General features: G+C 54.4%; 1 protein-coding gene across 3 annotated transcripts in view; it reads left to right on the top strand.

Moving 5' to 3' along the window:
• The window catches only part of TTC7A (tetratricopeptide repeat domain 7A), a 104,970-nt gene that overhangs the window by 32,153 nt on the left and 53,793 nt on the right, over positions 1-19,024 (top strand). For all 3 annotated transcript variants that reach the window (XM_081101156.1, XM_081101155.1, XM_081101154.1), the window contains 4 exons: positions 7,315-7,393; positions 8,309-8,466; positions 9,051-9,114; positions 18,632-18,769. In XM_081101156.1, coding sequence (XP_080957282.1) covers positions 7,315-7,393; positions 8,309-8,466; positions 9,051-9,114; positions 18,632-18,769 — 439 coding nt within the window. The remainder of the gene's footprint in view (positions 1-7,314; positions 7,394-8,308; positions 8,467-9,050; positions 9,115-18,631; positions 18,770-19,024) is intronic.

Genomic DNA, 19,024 nt, shown 5'->3' with positions numbered 1-19,024 from the left:
GCCAATCAATGACCCTCTCATTATTGATGTTTCTATCTCTCTCTCCCTCTGAAATCAATAAAAAATATATTTAAAAAAACAAAACACGCCGAAACCGGTTTGGCTCAGTGGATAGATCATCGGCCTGCGGACTGAAAGGTCCCAGGTTCGATTCCGGTCAAGGGCATGTACCTGGGTTGCGGGCACATCCCCAGTAGGAGATGTGCAAGAGGCAGCTGATCGATGTTTCTCTCTCATCGATGTTTCTAACTCTCTATCTCTCTCCTTTCCTCTCTGTAAAAAATCAATAAAATATATTTTTTGAAAAAAACACACACACACACTTTTTAAAAAAAAATATATTTTTTTTTATTGATTTTTTTACAGAGAGGAAGGGAGAGGGATAGAGAGTTAGAAACATCGATCAGCTGCCTCCTGCACACTCCCTACTGGGGATGTGCCCGCAACCAAGGTACATGCCTTTGACTGGAATCGAATCTGGGACCCTTGAGTCCGCAGGCCGACGCTCTATCCACTGAGCCAAACTGGTTAGGGCCACACACACTTTGTTAAAAATGAAAAAGGCGGGGGGGATGTTCCAGGCCATTTCCTGCTGGTTATATTCACCCCCACTTGCTGGACTCTTGGTGGGGGAAGGGGCATCCAGAGGGGTCACGACCCAGTAGGGGGGGATGGGGCTAAGGTAAGAAAGCCCAGAGAAGAGCCCACGGTGTGCCAGGCACCCCGCCTGACTTGGGATTGGAGCCGGGAACAGGACAAGGTCCCATCCTATGGAGCTCACATCCCAGTGGGAGTCAACAGCGAAGGAGCCAGAAGTAGTCGCCAGACCACGCTGTGTGCTAGGGAGGAAAAGGCAGGGAGGTGGGAGTGCTGCTGGGTAGGGTGGACTCCCAGGATGCAGGTGAGCATTCCCAGGGCCCGGTGGAGTGGAGCCAGGAACCAGGAGCTGTGTGGGTGCTAGAAGAGGTTCCTTAGGGCCTAAGGAACAGGAGAGATGGTGGGACCTGCTTCTGGGTGGGCATCTGAGAGCCAGTGCTCATTCCCACCTGGGCCTGGGGCGAACCCAGCCCTCAGAGGGCCTGGGGCAGAGCCCCTGCCGAGAATTGAGTGCTCTGCCCCCCCACTTCCCCCCTCCCCAGACCAGATGGCCACAGCAGCGCCTGCTCCCAGGATCCAGCCCTGTCCCTCCCTCGGGGATTTGACATAACTTAAAGGGTGTGGTGTTCTCCACTGTGCAGAGGGGGTGACGTCTGCTTGAGCTGCAGACAGCACTTCTCTTATTCTGAGCTTCAGTGAAGCCCGGGCCTCCCTCAGGCTGCCCGGTTACTCATTCAGTGTGTCTGAGGGACATTAATTTTTTCCAGGGGTCTTGCCCTATTGACCCAGCAGTTAATTCCCCCAGATGACTCCTGCCCCTCCTCTGGCTGGTGACACAGAGCCTAATGACCTGGGACTGTAAGTGCTGGCTTGAAAGGACAGTCAAGAATTGGGAGGCCCCAGTCTGAGATGCCTGGCATTCGACTCCCCTCATGGCCACCAGAGGGCAGCCGTGGACTCTGGTTGGAGCCTTGCCCCAGGCAGTTCTGAGAATGCCAGCTGCCAGGAGGGGGCACCTTTCTGGCATGTTCTTGGGAGGAGCGGGGGAAGGGGGGGGGATAGTGGTAGCTGGGCCCAGGGCCCTGGCAGCCGGGGAGGCCTGGTTTTCCTTTGCAGGAAGTAGCTCCAGGGGGTGAGGCAGCAGGGGAGCTGGGACAATACAATGCCCTGGAAGCTGACTGTCCCTCCTTGGCCTTGACCACAGGGACCAGGTCTCTGGGCATCTCCCAAGAATAAGAACGTGAGCCCAGTTAGCTCTTCTCCAAGTGAGCAAGGGGCCATTTCTCTCTGGGGTGGTTCTTTTTTCTTCCTTCTGCCTAGCCCTGCAGAGCCCACTCTGGGCTCAGGGCTGGGAGTGAGCTTTGGCCCTGTGTGTTCAACCAGGTGGGCTATGTCTTGTGCGTGTTCCTTAAAAAAAATTTTTCTTTAATTACTAAAGCCACATGTGCTCATTATACCAGAACCAAACAATAGAGAAGGGAGTGTGTGTTTTCTAAGGGAGTTCCCAGGAGCTTGGCAGGTTGTTCAGCCTTATGAAAGCACTCTCTGCATACACACACACGCACACAAACACACACACACATGCACGCTTCACCTTGGCAACTAGGTGCTGAGTTGAGAAGCAGCTAAGGCAGTTAGGGCTGCAGATGGTTATGAGGAGGCACCTTAGAAAGCCCAGCCTGCTTTTGGTGACCCTGTGAGGGTTGTGTTCAATCAGCATCGTTTTGTCTTACTCTCAGCAGCCACGCAGTATCTGCAGTGCTGGGGGAGGGCAGGAGCATATCACTCTAAGGGGGGATCACTCCAGAGCAAAGCCCAGGAGAACCTCTGGGTGGTCTGTGCCACATTTGGGGACACAGGGAGACCTGAGTCCTGCTGGGGAGCACACGCTCTTCCAGCCTCTGAATGCACAGCCTGCTTGTTGTCAGCACCCTGCCCCTCCCCCACCCCTCGCCTGGACCGCCTCAGTGCCCCTCAAGGAGCGTCACAGCCTCTTTCTGGGGCTGGGGGTGAAGAGCAGAGCTTTCGTTTTTTAAAACTGATGGTGTGGGTGGGTCCATGGCCGGAGTGAACAGCTTGATAACCTTTGAACTTCACCTGACCTTGCCTCCGGACTCAGCCCTCCTGCTGTTGGGACCTGCCAGCTATCGGTGCTCATCTGAGTCTTTGAGCAGAAACCTCTCATACACAGTTTGTAGTGCCAGCCCCGAGACGGGACTTCTGGCCGGGGTCGTCTGCACTAGTGTCTGAATAGGTTCCATTCAGCCATAAATTCCAGGCACTTTTTTATTCTCTGTTTCAAATCAAACTAATTCCCCCCACACACACCCCCCCAAATGTTTGTGTGGCTCACCTACTGTGTACAAAACAGTTTGCTAAGCTCCGACTACATCAAGAGGGGCTAGTTTATAACAGGCTGAGCTCCTTCCGTGCAGGGTGCGAGTGCGATGCTCAGGCATCTCTAAGTTCATCCCCCCGGTTTCCGTTAGGTGCCTGTGGAGAACAGGTCCGATGGCCAGGCACTTGGGGTGCAGCAGACGTTGGAAACATTTAGCTAGTTGAGTCCTGTGAGTCCTGGAGTCCTAATGGCCGGAAAGGAAAGGTGTCTTTCTCGGGGTCTTCTTAGTTCAAAGGCAGTAAAAGCTGAACCTCGTGGTGCCCATGGGAAGCCTGCCTCTCCCCTTGGGTAAGTGATAGCCTGGAAAGGCAGGTATCTTCCAGGCTTTCACGTTCCTATTGGGAAATGGGGGTTATTTATTCCACATTGACTTCCCGAGTGCCTTCCGTGTGCCAAGCCCCGTGCTGGTCCTGGGATAACAAAGCCTGCCTCAGACACCTTATAAAAGCTGCGAAAACGGAAGGAGATGAAGCACTTTGAAAAATCCGCACTGCTTCCTGCTGCGGACAGGGGACCCGAGGCGCGTGCGGCCTCCTGCAGGGCCCACTGGAGGCCTCCCTGAGCTGTTGCCTTGACCTCTCCCAGCGTTCACAAGTCCTCCTGCTTTCTGCTCCCGGCCAGCCGGGCTTTCCTGGAGTTGGAATCAGTGGCTTCCTGGCTTCTCCACGTGCAGCCTGATCCTGGGCCAGGGTTTGTTTGAGACCCTGTTTGGATATTGTGAAAAATGGCAGCTTTGCTCAGAAAGGTCAGCGTGAGAGACGGAACAAAGAGATCTTTGAAGCTGGTCTCTCTCGAGGCTCGGAAAAGCCCCAGCTCTGCCTGGTGCGGGCAGCCTGAGACTTTGGGGCATATTGCTCAGACTGGTGGGACAAACCCCCTCTGGGATCTCGTTTCCTGGAGGGGTGAGCTGAGGGGCACCTCAACAGGTCAGCGCCAGCTAGGAGCCCGAATCTCTCCCTGTGCAGTCCTGGCCGCTGGAACCCATGTGTTGGGTTTTCTCTACATGCATTTAATAAAATTTGGGCTTTCCCCAAAAGATGCCTGAGGGTGATTATTCCTTAGCTAAAGAATTCCTGGGAATTTATTTTGATACCAAAAGCCCTTACAGATTTGAGAATGGTAAAAATACACAATTTTTGAACATAGGATCTTGTTAAAATGCAGTTCTAACTCCTTGCCTGTGTGTGTTGGGGGAAGCAGGGACTCTGAGAGCCTGCGCTTCTCTCAAGCCCCCAGGTGAGGCCCGTGTTCCCCGAGGGCCTGGGAGCACCCTTCAATGCTGATGATGTGGGGACCAAAGGCAGAAAGAGGACAGTCCTTCCGCTAGAGTGGAAAGAAGGGGCCACAGTCCCTCTTGGCTCTGGCCTCCTGGTCGCAGCCTGGGCCAGACTGCCAGGGAGGAGGCTGGCAGGTGGCCCACAGAGTGGAAAATCACCCACAGGTCCCAGGATCCAGCCCCACCTCAGCCAATGGCCATTTGGCCCAGCTGCCAGGACAGAATTCTCCGGCAGACTTGCCAACCAGCCATTTCCTCTCTCCGGGAGCTCATGCAGTCTGTCTGTTTCCTCTCTCCTGGTGGTGGCCTGCTGTCCAGCGCGGGGGTCGTCGTCTCAGTGGCATCGAAGGGCTATCTGCCAATTCTTCCTATTGAACTCATGGGGGCTCCCAGCCTGTCTCTGGTGTGACCAGGGAATCCTGTTCTTATGTCCCCTGGGCGGCCGGGGGGGTGGGGGGGTGGGGGGGGGAGAAGGGGGGTTGGTGGAGTAAGATGGACACAAAGCTAGAGGATCTCCTCAGGCACTTGCTTCCTCCCCCAGTTACTATTAGCTCCTGAGCATCCATGCAAAATAATGTGGCAAATTACGTTATAAGTAATATGGTCTTTAGGACCCAAATTAGAAGGAGAAAGGAAAATAACTAATATTTAGTGATCCTCTACCACATGCCTGGGTATGCTTGGGGCTTCTCATATGTTCATCTTCCTGACAGCAAATGAGGAATCTTCCTCCCAGAGATGGAGAGACTAGGACTCAATGCCTTCCTTCCCAAGATTTAGGATCTGGCTGCAAAGCTGGGGTTTCCACAACTGGTTGTGTCTCTGGAACCTGGCTTCTTGGCATAGGAGAATGGGAAGACACTGGGGGGTCATCTAAACCAGTGGTTCTCAAATCTCAGTGTCCATCGGAACCCTCTGGAGATCTGATAAAACCCAAATTGCTGGGCTGGAGTGGGGGATCTCAGAATTTGTTTTTCTAGGATGCTGATGCTGGTGGTTCAGGGACCACACTTTGAGAACCTATGGTCTAAACTGTGGTTTCTCAAAGTATGGGCTGAATAGTTCTAGCAATACACAAGGTGGTTTTAGGTGATACACCAACTTTTAAAAAGTACTTCTGTATTTAATATCTGTTAGCAAAGAAAAATAACTAGCACACCAAATCCTTGATTTCGAGTATTTTTTATTTAGGTAAGATAACTACTGAAATAAAAAGAAGATATAAAGAAAAGTATTACATGAATAATAACTCTGATGGTATGCAGCTAGTGGCAAAAATTGTAAATGTAGTATACAAGTAACAAGTCTGGGAGATGCTGATCCAAACTGAAGGGCTGACTTTATAGAGGAGACCATGCACGGCCCACAGAGGCAAGCCTGCCTCCCTGAGCCTCTTGGCCATCAGTAGTAGCGTCCATACTTGAACTGTTTCTAAGGACGCTATGGTGCCCTGTCCTGCCTGCCCCTCACAGTTAGTTCTTCAGAAGCTCTGGGAAGGTCACTGTGACTCTGATTCCATCCCACAGGTCTTAGCCTCCATTCTCAGCTTTACAGACAAGGGTCTGTGTTTATAATGTTGGTAGTTTGCATGTTTGGAACTTGTTTGTGTGAAAACAGAAGGCAGGGACTTGATCTACAAATCTGTCCTTTTATGGCTCCAGGCCCCAAAGCACCCAGGAATCTGTTCCGTGTATGAAGGTTGCAGGAGGGACTTGTGTGACTTTCCTGGCTGCCCCCTTTGGCTTTTTCACCCTCTGTGATCTTGCTTTTCTGTTTTCTGGCCCATCAGCCTCTGCTTTCGCTTGTGTGCTACGATCCAGGGAACTCTAGAATAAATGAGAAGAGTATCCTCAGATGTTGGCTGAGCACATGCTATGCGCCAGGGGCTGTGCTGGGCTGAGCTTCAGGAGCACAGCAGGAGTCCTCAGGGCACGGGAGGTCAGCCCATAAACAGAAAATGACCAAAAGTGTCGTGCTTGCTTCAGAAGAGGAATTAACAGGGTTCAAGAGTGACACAGCATGGTGAGGGACCTGGGAAGGCTGCAAGAAGGAAGTGATATTGGAAAGGGTTTTTAAAGGATAAATACCGAAAGGCTGTTTAAGGCGGTGGGAGGAGACATGATGCAGGGAGCCGTGGTCGGTCATTCAGAAAGGACTTGAGTGGTGGGAGATGAGATGCAAGAGGGCAAGGGGAAGACCCAACAGCTGAAGACCTGTAAGCACTGAGGGGCCAACCAAGGGGCCAACCTGGGGCCAACAAGATAGACTCTTGCATGTTGGGTAGACCCTTCGAGGGACAGTGGAAATAGCTGTTCAAACTGCAGGCCACACCCATTGGTGGGTTGCAAGATCTATTTAGTGGGCCTCAGCCGACATTACTTAAAAAGGGGAATAAGGGAGACATAAAATAGAAATATCAGAGTGGATTGCATGTAGTAGAGGCAGATGATGTCAAGACACTTGCTTCAGTTGAATGTAAGGAAAGTGTATATATATCCTGGTTGCAATGTCAAATGTATTTTTTACTATGGGTCACACTTCTAAATGCTTAGAAATTATTTCACGGCACAGAGGGCTGACTGGAAGGGGTGAGGCTGGCCAGGGTGGTTATGTAGGCCCGGAGTGATGCAAGCCAATCTGGGCCCTGTAGCAGGGACTGAAAGGTGAGGGTGGGTTCCAGTGTTGGCCCGATGTGGAGAGTAAAGATAGAGGATTTGAAACCAACTCAAGTCAGAAAGTTTGACACCAGCCCAAAGCTCTTGGGCCAAATAACATCTTGTTTGAAACACTGATCTTGGTCCCCTTCTGGTGGCAAACTGCAGGCCTGAGTTTCAGGGGATCTGGAGTGAAGGATCCCCCTGTTCTTTAATGGGTGATGTCCTGGCCGTCTGGGGTGCCAGTGTTACAACTCCGACCGTCCATTCCAGTTATTGAGGGTTTTCAAACAGAACTCAGGCAGGCTCCTCGTGTCTGCAGGTTTGATGAGGATGTCTTTGGGGGAACCAGGCTGGTTCTGACCCTGGCTGTGCTGTCTTCCCACTAGGAACATCGTGAAAGGCATGAGAGAGCTCCGGGAGGTCCTACGGACTGTGGAGACCAAAGCAACTCAGAACTTCAAAGTGGTAACATGGAGGGGACCCCAGGGCTGGGTGCTGGGTGCTGGGTGTAGCTGGTTTACTCGGGGGTCAAGTTCAGTGGGAGACAGCAGAAGTCCTGGCAGGCATCAGGGATGGCCATGTGTCACATGCATACTTCTCTCCCAGCGTGCTCATGGCACACATTGTCAGTCGGTCACAGCACTTTCCCACGAAGCCAGGAAGCACCTGCAGCAGCCTTCTCATCACACTGCAGATGGCCCCAAGCCTTGGGTCAGAGTTGAAGCCTGCTGGCACCATACCCTAGCAAGGTGGTGGGCTAGTTCTTAGGGATCTTTGCTCTTAGTAAATAACCTTGACTCTTCTTTGCTGCCCCAATTCAGGCCTGCCTTCTGAGGCTTTCATTCACCCTGTATCAGAGCCAGAGCAGCTTTTCACTGTAGAATTTTTGGTCAAATATCAGAAAGGCATTTGGTAGAAAGAGCTAGCTGACTGTGCTATAGCTTTGCAATGTCAAATGTATTTTTTTTTTTTTACTATAGGTCACACTTTTAAAAGCTTGAAAATTATTTTAAGGCACAGAGGGCTGACTAGATGGGCTAAGGTTGATGGGGTGATCATGCAGGCCTAGAGAGGGGCAGGCCAGTCTGCAAGGGCCTGTGGATACTCAGAGCTGTGCTGGGCCCCACAGAGTCAGGAGAAGGGGGAAATGCACCTCTTGTCTAGGAGGGAGAGAGGAAAAAAGATTAAGTAGGAGCCATCAAAGGCCAACAGAAAGGACGCTGGCTCACCACCTGCCATGCCCAAGGGGCTCCTGGGAGTGGAATGCTGGGCCTCCTGGAGGGGCTGCACTTGGCAAGGCTGGGAGGTGGGTGGAGGGCACTCTGGCCACATCAGGGGAGAGTGACCTGGGCCTGGGCCTGATCCCGCCCTCTCTGCCAGGTGGCGGCCAAGCACCTGGCGGGGGTCCTGCTGCACTCCCTGAGTGAGGAGTGTTACTGGAGCCCCCTGTCCCAGCCTCTGCCTGAGTTCATGAATAAAGAGGAGAATTCCTTCATCTTGCAAGCCCTGCGCAAGCCTCACCTCTACGAAGGAGACAAGTAAGCTCTGCCCCTGCTGGACCACGTCAGTCTCACGCCCAGGCTCCGGCCCCGCTGGCCGCCCCTCTCTCTGCCCCATGCACTCCAGCCACCACCCAGCTCACTGCCAGGCAGGCTCTTCAGTGTCAGCAGGAGCCACGTAACCTTGGCAAGGCAGGTCTCGAGTGGGGGTTGGCAAGAGACTCCTATAGAGCATCCAAAGGCCACACAAATTTTGGGGGGAGCACCTGCCTTCCTAGTTGTCTTACTTAATATCGCATCTCTCTTGTTTGTGGCAGTAATTGAAGGGGGGGTCTGTGACCACCCGGCAGACTCCTCGCCCAGCCTCCTCACACAGTGCCAGGCACTGGAAGGGCCATTTCCCCAGGAGCAGTCGCAGTATTTCCAGGCTGGCGCCACCCAGCATTTCAGATCCATAACTCTGGGGCGTGAGCCAGCACTGCAGGTGGCTCCAGCGCCTGTGAATTATGCAGGAGAGGGTCACCTTACAGGGCTGGGGCAGACTCCGGGCAGAAGGCGGGCAGGTGACGGGCCAGCGGCACTGTGAGGCCCCGCTGGAGCCACGCGCGTTTTGTGTCTTTCAGCCTCTACTGCCCAAAGGACAACATCGAGGAAGCCCTCCTGTTGCTCCTCATCAGCGAGTCCATGGTAAGCTCCAGGCCTTCCCCTGCCCCACCAGGCCCTGGCCTCCCAGGGTCATCCCTGAAGCAGGATTCTTAGATCTACCCCCATCCCACCCCACCTCCACTGGGGTGAGGTGCACAGGGTTTGGGTCGGGTGCATAAGGCTGCACTTGGGGTCCTGGGTCCTGCCCCCAAATGAGGAGGGCCTGAGCTAACAAGTCCCCACCCACCTCTTCTGGGATTACGAGAGAGGGATATCAGCACGTCAGCTGTCTGCGTCCTGCAGCTCTGTGCTGGGTAAGGGAATGGGAGGAGCCTGCAGATGGCCTGGGTTCAAGTTCCAGCTCTGCCACTCGTTAGCTGAGGGCCCTGGGCAAACCGCCTAACCTCTCTGAACCTCAGTTTCCTCACCTTTAAAATAAAAGCAACTCCCAGAAGTTAGTTACAATGTGCCTGTAAAAAGAATTTACTTGTTCACAAAACTATTTCTCCAGTGTCATCTACCTTGTGCCAGGCCACCTGCTAGATGCCAGAGTTGCACCAGCAAACAAAACGGAGAAAAGTCCCTGCTCTTATGGAACTGACATTCTAGTGAGGGATGGGCAATGCATTAACTACTAAAATATCCCGGGTACCAGTGTCTGTGTGCGTGGGAAAATAAGGCAATGGGGGGATACGGTGTGCGGGACAGAGCACACGTGAGGTGCTTTTCAGATTTTTTTATGAGCCCCATCCCTGCCCTAGGCAGGGAGACAGCACACACACATGTGAACATACACATGCATGCATGCGCGTGCGCACACACACACACACACACACACACATACATGCCAGGGTTTGGAGGGTCAGCAAAGGGGAGAGGTGTAGTTGGGTGGTCCAGGAGGTGGTGAGATGATGGATGCCCTGGTCCAAGGGAGGTGGGGGAGAGTGAGCAGGAGCAGCAGAAGCCAGGTGTGGAGATGCTGTTAACACAGCATGGCCTGGGGAGCCCTGTGACTGAGGAGCCCCTCAGAGCCTGTGAGCTGGGGACACCAGGTTGGGAACTAGATTTTTTAAAATGATGCATCTGAGAGCAGGATGTGGAAGTGAAGTTTAAAAAACTAAGACCTAATGGGCTGGATCCCTGAACAGCCAGATACGGATGTTCCTTTAGGGACCTGGGACCGTGCGATGCCAGGGCTGGTTTAGAGAACTTTGGTCAGTGGGTGACCTCCGGCTCAGCAGGTCTTCTGGCAGATAGACAGAAGGAGGGACGCTGGACTAGGGGGCAAGAGGCTGTGTTCTTCCTCAGCCGGCTCCGTTGGGATTTGAGAGCTCTGTGAAGGGGCATGGATATTGGAACCTGAGTGCAAACTGGCCAGGGTGTGGTCCTGAAAGGTTTGCAGGGTGTGGGCTTGTGAGGGGGGATGTGGCTGCTACAGGGAGGGGACATCTAGCTGGTGAGTCCGATGCGAAGCTAGAAGTACCAAGTGCCAGATCTGATTTCCATTGGAGAATAGTATACTTTTCCAGAAAAGAAGGACCCTCACTCAGACCACAGACTGAACCCCGGTTTCTAATTATAAAACCCCAGACATAGACCAGCACCCCCTCTCTGTCCCCTACACACACCTCAGTTATCTCACCACTTTCTCCCTCAGGCAGATTGCACTGAGGTCACCTCTCTCAGGAAACATGGGTCGTTGTCGTCACCTTCCTGTGCTGAGGGTTACAGTCTGGTCCGCAGGTGGAAGGTCAAAGGTGAAAGTGAACATTTCTTAGGTCCTTTCTCTGCCAGGTTCCAAGAGGTAGGCATTGTATTGAGCTACTAACGATTTCACATGGTTCAGTGTAATACTGATATGGTCCCATCTTACAGATGTGAAAAGTAAGGTCCAGAACAAGTTTGTGTCTTGGTCAAGGTCACACTAATAATCGTCGCAACCGAGATTTGAATCACATCTGTTTCCCTAAGTAGCTTCTAAAGCACAGGCCGGGATCAAGGCTGGGCTTTGTCTCCCCAAGAATTTTCTGTGGGTGCCCAGGACCAGAGTTTGGAAGTCTTCCCATTGAAGGGAGGAATAACTTTGGGACCTCAAGCTGCCCTAAAATAAGATGAAGAACACCTTTTGCTAAAAGGTGGCCCACCTTTGGAGCCAGGGAGAATTTTCCTGAATGTGTGGTTTCCCTCCAACCAGCCCTTTCCCCTTTTTGAGAGGCTGTGTGGCTGGCTGGCTGGCTTGATCAGGAGACTCAGGGGGTCCAGGCCTGCAGAACAGGCGGTGTTTTGGGAATTCCCTGTAGCATGCAGAGCAGAGGAAGTGCTCGGACTCCACCGAGTGCACTGCAGCGGGAGCAGGCACCTCCGGGGCTGGCTGGCTGGCTGGCTGGCTGGCTTCCTCTTGCTCACACCAAGCCTGTCACACACTTAGAAACTTCAGCATTTGGGGGGAGAGCTCTGGCAATGGACTTCGCTTTGGTGTCTCATCTACAGAGCGCTTTCCACCTGGAATCTGGAGCTGGTTGCTGTGGCTCAGAGCTGTTTCTCAGTGACCAGACGGCCTCTGGCTTCTCTCTTGCCTCCCTGCAGGCAACATTCTCCAGCAGGTGTGGGCATCGCTGTGCGAGCCTCCCCGGCTCCTGCTGGGGCCCTCCATTGGACTGAGGTTCAGTGTGGCCGCCATGTCCCTGCAGGGTTTTCCTCATCTCCCTTTGGCGCTGGCTGTGTTTGCCTGCAGATGACAGGGACAAACCTCTAGAACAGCAGCTGCCTGCTGTGGCTGCTACTTGGGTTCTCCTAATGCTGCAGGATTCATTATACCGCAGTGAACGCTTTCTCAGCGCAGCCAGCCCAGGAGGTGTCCTCCCAGCTCTCCACCTCCAGGATCGCGAGGCCAGGGCGCCTACATGTCTCCCGAGCACTGCAGCCCCTGCTCTGTGGCTTGGAGTTCAGAGGAGTAGCCTGCCTGGGATCGGGTGTGGGGGGCTGGTGCCTTGGGCATGGTTTTTGTTATGGTCTGACTGAGTGTGATCAGAACGAATGGGTAAGCTCTTGTCTTCCGAGAAGCAAATAGAAATCTTAAATGCTTCCACAGAATCGCAAGGGATATGGAGCTATAACTGGTTGAAGAGTTGTGTTTTGGATCCAGTTTTGAGTCTTTGGGGCCAAAAGAGCATTTTAAAATCCACTCACCCACGCAGCTGTCTCCCATCCACCTGATCTTGTTTGAGCAGCGTGCAGGCTCAAACCGAGATGCCGTGGCGAACAGTGCAATCGGAGTCCCGGTCCCACGTGTACTCCCACCAGTGGAGTGTGTGTCCATAGACATGAGGGAAATCCCGGTCCCCAAATCAGAAGGAATTACCCCATCTGCTGAACCCCAAACGCATAGTCTAGGTTTTGAAAGAATCATGTCTCAAAACCAGCCTGATTTTTCTCAAACAGTCGTGGGACCAGGAGGCACGGCAATCTTGGCTGTGTCTAACATACTGATCTAGGGCATAAAAATATGTGGGACAGCAAAGTGAATCCTGGGCCCCTGTTCCTTCAGCTGCTGGAAAAGTCGCTGCAGGTGGCAGGCTCTTGGGAAGTGAGAGGGCGGAAAAGGCCCGGTGGTGAGTGATGGGGCGGGGGAGGGGGTGGTGTGTGGCCTTTACAAACCAAATGTTTGCCAGACCCAATGTCAGACGTCCACGATTTGAATCCTGAATTTGTCATTCACAACCTATGTGGCCTGCGTAGGGTTCTTACCTTCCTGATTCTCAGTTTTCTGTAAAATGGGGCTAAGAAAGCCTCTCTTGCAGGGCTTTGAGCTGATTAAGTAAGAAAATGAGCACGAAGGTGCCTGGTACATTGTGGGTGTTCAACACGTGTCTGTTTTGTCCTGATAAATACGTGGCTCTGACTCAGTCATTTTAGAAAACATTTAGATTCATATCCGGTTGGGAGAAAAAAATTGGTTTGAGGACACCATTTGGTTAAAAAAAAAAGGGGGGGTGGGGGCTTCCTGGGCTTGATTCCACGTGGGACTCAGACAAGCACAGATTGTTCCAGCTCTTGGCACCTGGTTTGCTCTCACATGAGGCTCTGCTCTGCTGCAGGCTGCGACGGTAAAGGGTATGATCACACTGCCAGCTCAGAACACTCAGTTCAGGAGAGGGAGAGCCTCGCCCTCGCTGGAGGGAGAGCAGGGATTTCTGCGGCAGGCTGATGCAGCAGGAGCGGGGGCTGGTGTGGGCCTGGCCCGGTCGCTCGGTAGATGGGACACATCGCAGAGCCTGTTCTTTCTTGGCTCTGGACGTGCAGCTCGAGAGCTGGTGGTAATTAGTGGGGGACAGCGGCCCAAGTAGAACATGACAGCATCCTCCAAGGGGGGCAGGCGCTAGGCACAGATGTTGCCAGGAGACTCGTTTCCAGGGCAATTGCTGTGGGGTGTCAGCAGACGACCCTGAGGCTGGGTCCTTGGCCAATGGCGAGACTGTGTCTGAGGACAGGGCTGAGCAGGACCCTGGCCACATTGCCCAAGGAGCTTGTTCTCTGCAGAGAGGCAGCGTCCAGGCCTGATTAGGTTTTGCTTTGGTTCTTCCACAAGAAGAGACATGCCAGGCCTTCTGATGGCCAGGACGAGCCTACTGGACACTTCCTCAGAGGCATCTGGGGGCAGGGAAGGAGACTGGGAGTGAAACCAAAATGTCTAGGTTCTAATCTGAGTCGCACCCACCGATCTGTATGCGTTGGGTGCCTGCTGGACTCCCTGGGCCTCAGGCTTCACCTCTGTAAAATGGGACAGTAGTATGCGAGAGATCATTGGGAGAATTATGAGATACCACTTACAAAGCGTCCACAGGTTAGTTCCCTTCCCTTCTCTTATGCTGTTTGTGTCCAGGGCTAGAGAGGAGAGACAGCTGGACAGAAGTGAAGACTATTACTGTTTGAGGCCCTGTGGCTCACAGAGAGTCAGAAGGGGCTGGGCAGAGGAGCACAGGACTGGCCACCAGGGGCTCAGCCTTAACTCTCAGGACCTTCTGGGGCTCAGTTTCCCCATCTGTGAAGGGGCCCTACTTACTGGTTTCATCCTAGGCTCACTGTGAGACCAGATGGTGATGGGCATGAAAACTCAGCTCCTGGAAGGGTAGTGCACGGCACACACATAAGGGCGGGCGGGGTTGTTTGAACAGGAGTCGCCTGCCATGGGTTTCCCTGGGGCCGGCCCACGTGGGAAATGGACAGTCCCTCGTGGACCTTCCCCTGAGACCCGTGTTGGCTTCATGGGTATTTGTCCAGAGACCAGATGTCGGCACGTTGGCTGTGAGGAGCTGTGGGGTGACGGGGGGTGGGGCGGAGCACGTCCTGTGGCTTTGTCTCTTCTGATCTGCTAGAAGGCCTGGGACGAATGTCCTCGTGTCTGGGGAAGACTAGGAGTAGGGACAGACCTGTGAACCCTGCCCCGGATTAAATGTGTGGGGTCAACAGGAGCTGGGAACCCCCAGAGGCGGGAGGCCTGGGGGTGGGCCCTGGGGGTGATGCAGGGAGACACCACGGGAGCAGATTCTGCCATTATTCCATTACCAGGAAGGACCATGATGATGAGAAGAAAATTTAGGGTCCATATGTTGCTTTAAGGCTCACAGGCCCTTCCACATCTGTCACTACATTTGACCTGGAGAATTTCCTAGCGAGGCCATGTACATGGTGGAAGGAAGAGAGTGTGACGGGGACTAGACTGAGGCAGGCTGCGGATGGCGCTGGGAGCATGTGTGGCTTTAAGGGTGTGAGCCCAGCGGGGGAGGGAGCAGGACCCCCGGTGCACTGGGCAGGGACTTAGCCCCCGGCGTGCCTTCTCCTCTGAGGTTTGCTCTGGCCCCTGAGCTGCACGTGAATTTCTACTCTGTTGCTCCCTGCCTGGGCTTCTGCTTCCTTCTTTCTGCCCTATTTCTCCCCACCCACCCTGTTGCCATGGTTACGTACATAGGCCAGGCCCAGCGGGCACCAGAGCATTTCACCGGAGCATTTCACCGCAGCCCTGCCCTGAAGCCATAGCAACGGCTGGGCAAACTTCTGCTTTTGGCTTGCCTTTGGGGAACCACGCTTCCCTCTTGGCACAGGCTCCAAGTCCTGAGGACCCCTGAGAAAATGCCTTCCCTGCTGTCTGCCTGTTGGGGAGCCCCCCCCCCCCCACCCTATCCCTCGGCCCAGGGATGCTGCTGCAACCCTCTCTCCTGTTCCTGTTCTTATGACCTAATTCCTTCCCAGTGCTGGAAATTCACCCCCTCCTGCCGGGTCCACCTTAGGAGACACTGTTCTCTTAAAGGTCAAGGTCGAGGGCGGACAGGAGGAAGTTCCCACACCAGGCCCAGAAATCTCTCAGATGTCACTCCTACACGTGCTTTGTGTGAGCCTGTACTGGGGCTGGGAGTCTGGAGACACATCCCTGCCCCAAGAACTGGTGAACCAGCTGGACGGGTGTGAGGGTTGCAGTGTGCCCAGTGCTAGGGGAGGGTGAGGGTCCGGCCTCGCCTGGCGAGATATGTGCAGATACCAGCTTTGAGTGTGAGGAGCTTGCAGGCACCCAAGTTGACAGCGGGAACAGTGACGGGCCATGGTGAGGCTAGAGAGCTGCCGGGGGCGTTCTGTGGGGGCCCAGGGAGGACTGAAGAGCTGGGGTCTGGGTCGGGGGCACAGGCAGGGCCTCTGATGGCAGCCACAGCAAGGAGGCTAGACTATCCTGGGGCGGTCAGCAGGGGTGGGAGTTGGGTTCTGGCAGGGGCTACCCTTCAAGGACAGACCAACCAGAGCGGAGGCTTTTGACAGTTTGCTGCTCACCTGCCCCTGAATGAGACTGGTCAGCATGGGCGGGTCCCCAGATCTTAGATGTGTCTATTCAGGCTTCTCCCGTCACGTTCCGCGCCCCCCGCCCAGCCCCATGGAATAGCCACCCTGCAGGCTGCCTGCTCTGCTCCCTCTCCATCAGGTCCTCTGTCTCCCACCAGAATTCTCAGATTCCACTCGGTACGTGCCTGTGCACTGTGCTGAGGGTGGGGACTGTGTCTCCCGTCCTCTCATTCCCTAACACCCCCACCCCAACGCGGCCTGGTGGGAGCTGCCTCTCTGGGCCCCATCCCGGGCAGCCTGAGCTGCGGAGTCGCTGGGGGTGAAGGCTGGAGGTGGGGGAGTGGGGAGGAGCGTGGCCAGGCTCAGAGCAAGTTCTGGAGTTTGTGTTCCTACTCAGCTCAGTGAAATAGCTCCTGCCAAGCATCTCCTTTAAATTTCATCTCTCTTCCTGTTGGTGCCTGTGTGGGTGGATTTCACCAGGAAGGAGGGGGTTTCTCTGGCATCTCCCTCTCCACGCCTCTCCCTGAACCCTTTCGAGTGCCTGGCCCTTCTTGTTTACCAAGCTGGCACAGCGCTCAGCCTTTCCGGGGACCTCCTGGCCTCCCGTGCCCTCTCCTAGGGCTGGTCCATGTCCATGGGGGCAGTGGGCAGCCCTCGCGCATTGTGGACCCCTGGCCACTGGCCTGCCCTGCTGCTTGAAATGCCCCTGTGGGCGAGTCCCTTCCTTGGGTCTGACCGTCACTGTGGCTTCCAGAAGCCTCTGTGGGGACACACTTTGGGTCTGCACAGCAGGACATCCAGCCCACAGTCCAGCCGCCCTCGGGCTTCTGCCTCTGCAGCACTTGGGGTCCTCTGCCCTGACCTGGAGGAGGGGCGGTGGTCCTGGCCAGGGGGAGGATGTGAGGACCGGCTGTGATGGAGCTGACCCGCGGGATCTGGCTCTTCAGGGCCAGCAGTTCCCTTTTACTTTGTCAGGAAGGTCTGAGGTCCCATGTGGGGAAGTAGAGGGGGGTGAGTCCCAACACGTGGAGGAGGTTCTGACCCTTGTGTGGAGGGAGGGGAAGCTGGGAAGAGGCCCCTTGGGCAGAGGGGAGAAGATGCAGGAGAGGGCAGGATGCTGGGAGCATCTGGCCAGAACTCAGCTTTGCTTCAGCCCTCAGGGTGTGTGCTGGGAGATGCAGGGGCACCAGAGCATCCCCAGCCTGGTCCCGCCCCTGCTGCTGCTCAGCTCAGAAACCCCTGCCACTTCTGTTCAGCTGTTCTGAGTGCTGACTCTAGGGTTTGGGTATAAGGGCACTGGGGCCGCATGCCACAGCCCACAGAGCAAGGGGGTCTGGGATTCCTGGTGGTAAGATTTCAGGCTTGGTGAGAGTGTTCCCCCTCCAGCCTGCACCCTGCCCTCCCGAGCAGCCACCAGGCAGCTCTGAGCTATGAACTCCTGAGGGCTGGACGGCAGCACAGAGGCCTCAAGGTTGGGGGAGAGGTTTTGGGGAGGAACAGAGAGTTCCGTGGTTGGGGGCGGGGGGGGGTCAAGGACAGACCTGTGGGTGATGGGAAGGAAGTATGGGGGTCCTTATCGGAGGGACTTGGGAGACCTACAGAGTCAGAGAAGGGGGCGCTGAGGGCCCACAGCCTGAGGCTCCATGAGTCACGCAGCAGACCACCCCCCTGATGGGGACCATTCCACAGATTCTCTGAAGCTGTTTCTATGAGTGAACAGTTACAAGCACACAGAGCTCTTCTGCAAAACAACTGGTCTAACTCCTCAAAAATGCCAGCGTCCGAAAGAGGAAGGCTGAGCGGCTTGTCCAGGTGAAAGGGCTAAGGAGACCTAGCACCCAGTGCAGGGCATGGCCCTGGACTGGATCCGGGGATGACCAAAGTAAACGACTAGGAGTGATGTACCCCAGCTCTGTGCTCAGCAGGGTCTTGTCAGGGCTCAGGGAGAGTTCAGAACAGAGATGAGGATGGACAGTAAAATCAGGATATGAACTGTTATTAGATGATAGTGATATCAGTGCTGCATTCCCTGAATTTGGCATTTCTGTCGTGGTTATAAAAAGAATGTCTTCTTGTGTTTTAGGGGTAAAGGGTCATATTCTCATAACATACTAGCTTTATTGTTATTATGTAGGATAGAGAAACACTGCAGATGTGGTGAATGTTAACAGTTGGGTTTACTGTTATGGTATTATTCTTGCAACTTTCCTGTTGGTTTGAGATTTTTCTTTTCTTTTTTAAAAATATTTTTTTATTTATTTCAGAGAGGAAGGGAGACAGAGGGAGGGAGGGAGGAAGGAGGGAGGGAGGGAAACATCAATGATGAGAGAGAATCATTGATCAGCTGCTTCCTGCACATCCGCCACTGGGGTTGAGCCCACAACCCGGGCATGTGCCCTGACTGGGAATCGAACCATGACCTCCTGGTTCATAGGGTGACGCTCAACCACTGAGCCGCACCAGCCGGTGGTTTGAGATTTTTCAGAATAAAACCTTGACTACCCGGAACTTGAGCCTTCAGAACTGCTCCCTCACGCCAGCCTGGGCTGGGAGTGGAGTTTTCTCTCTTTAGAGAGGGCCTATGTGGGGGTGAGGAAGGATCTGGCTGTTTCTGGGAGTGTGGCCACCTGCCTGGCCTGGGTCCCTGGGCCTGGGGGACAGGGGCTCTATTGGGACAGGCATCTGCATATTTTCTGTTCTCACTCTTTCCCAAAACCATGTCCCCTGACAGGCTACTCGGGATGTGGTGCTGAGCCGGGCGCCAGAGCAGGAGGAGGACCGGGCGGTGAGCCTGAGGAATGCGGCGGCCATCTACGACCTCCTGAGCATCACGCTGGGCAGGAGGGGACAGTACGTCATGCTCTCGGAGGTACGGCCAGCTCCTCCCTCCCAGGAGAAAATGCGATGGAGCCACCGGGGGTCCTCCTCCATGGCCCCTTCCCTGTAAAAGGCTGAGAACAGTGCCGTGCGCAATGTTAGTAACTGTCAGCTGTGGTTATTCTTGTTGGGTGTCTGTCTGCATTTCAAAAGCACTTTCACCAATCTCATTTCATTTGCTTTGCACCATCACCCTGTGAGACCATTCGCCTGCCATGGAGGTGGGCACTGAGGGCCAGGGGTTCCG

The sequence above is a fragment of the Myotis nattereri genome (assembly GCF_964212035.1).
Source record: "Myotis nattereri genome assembly, chromosome: 10".
In the NCBI taxonomy this organism is placed as follows: domain Eukaryota; kingdom Metazoa; phylum Chordata; class Mammalia; order Chiroptera; family Vespertilionidae; genus Myotis; species Myotis nattereri.
Note: the sequence above shows the minus strand (reverse complement) of the source record. Positions and strands in the feature narration are given on the sequence as shown.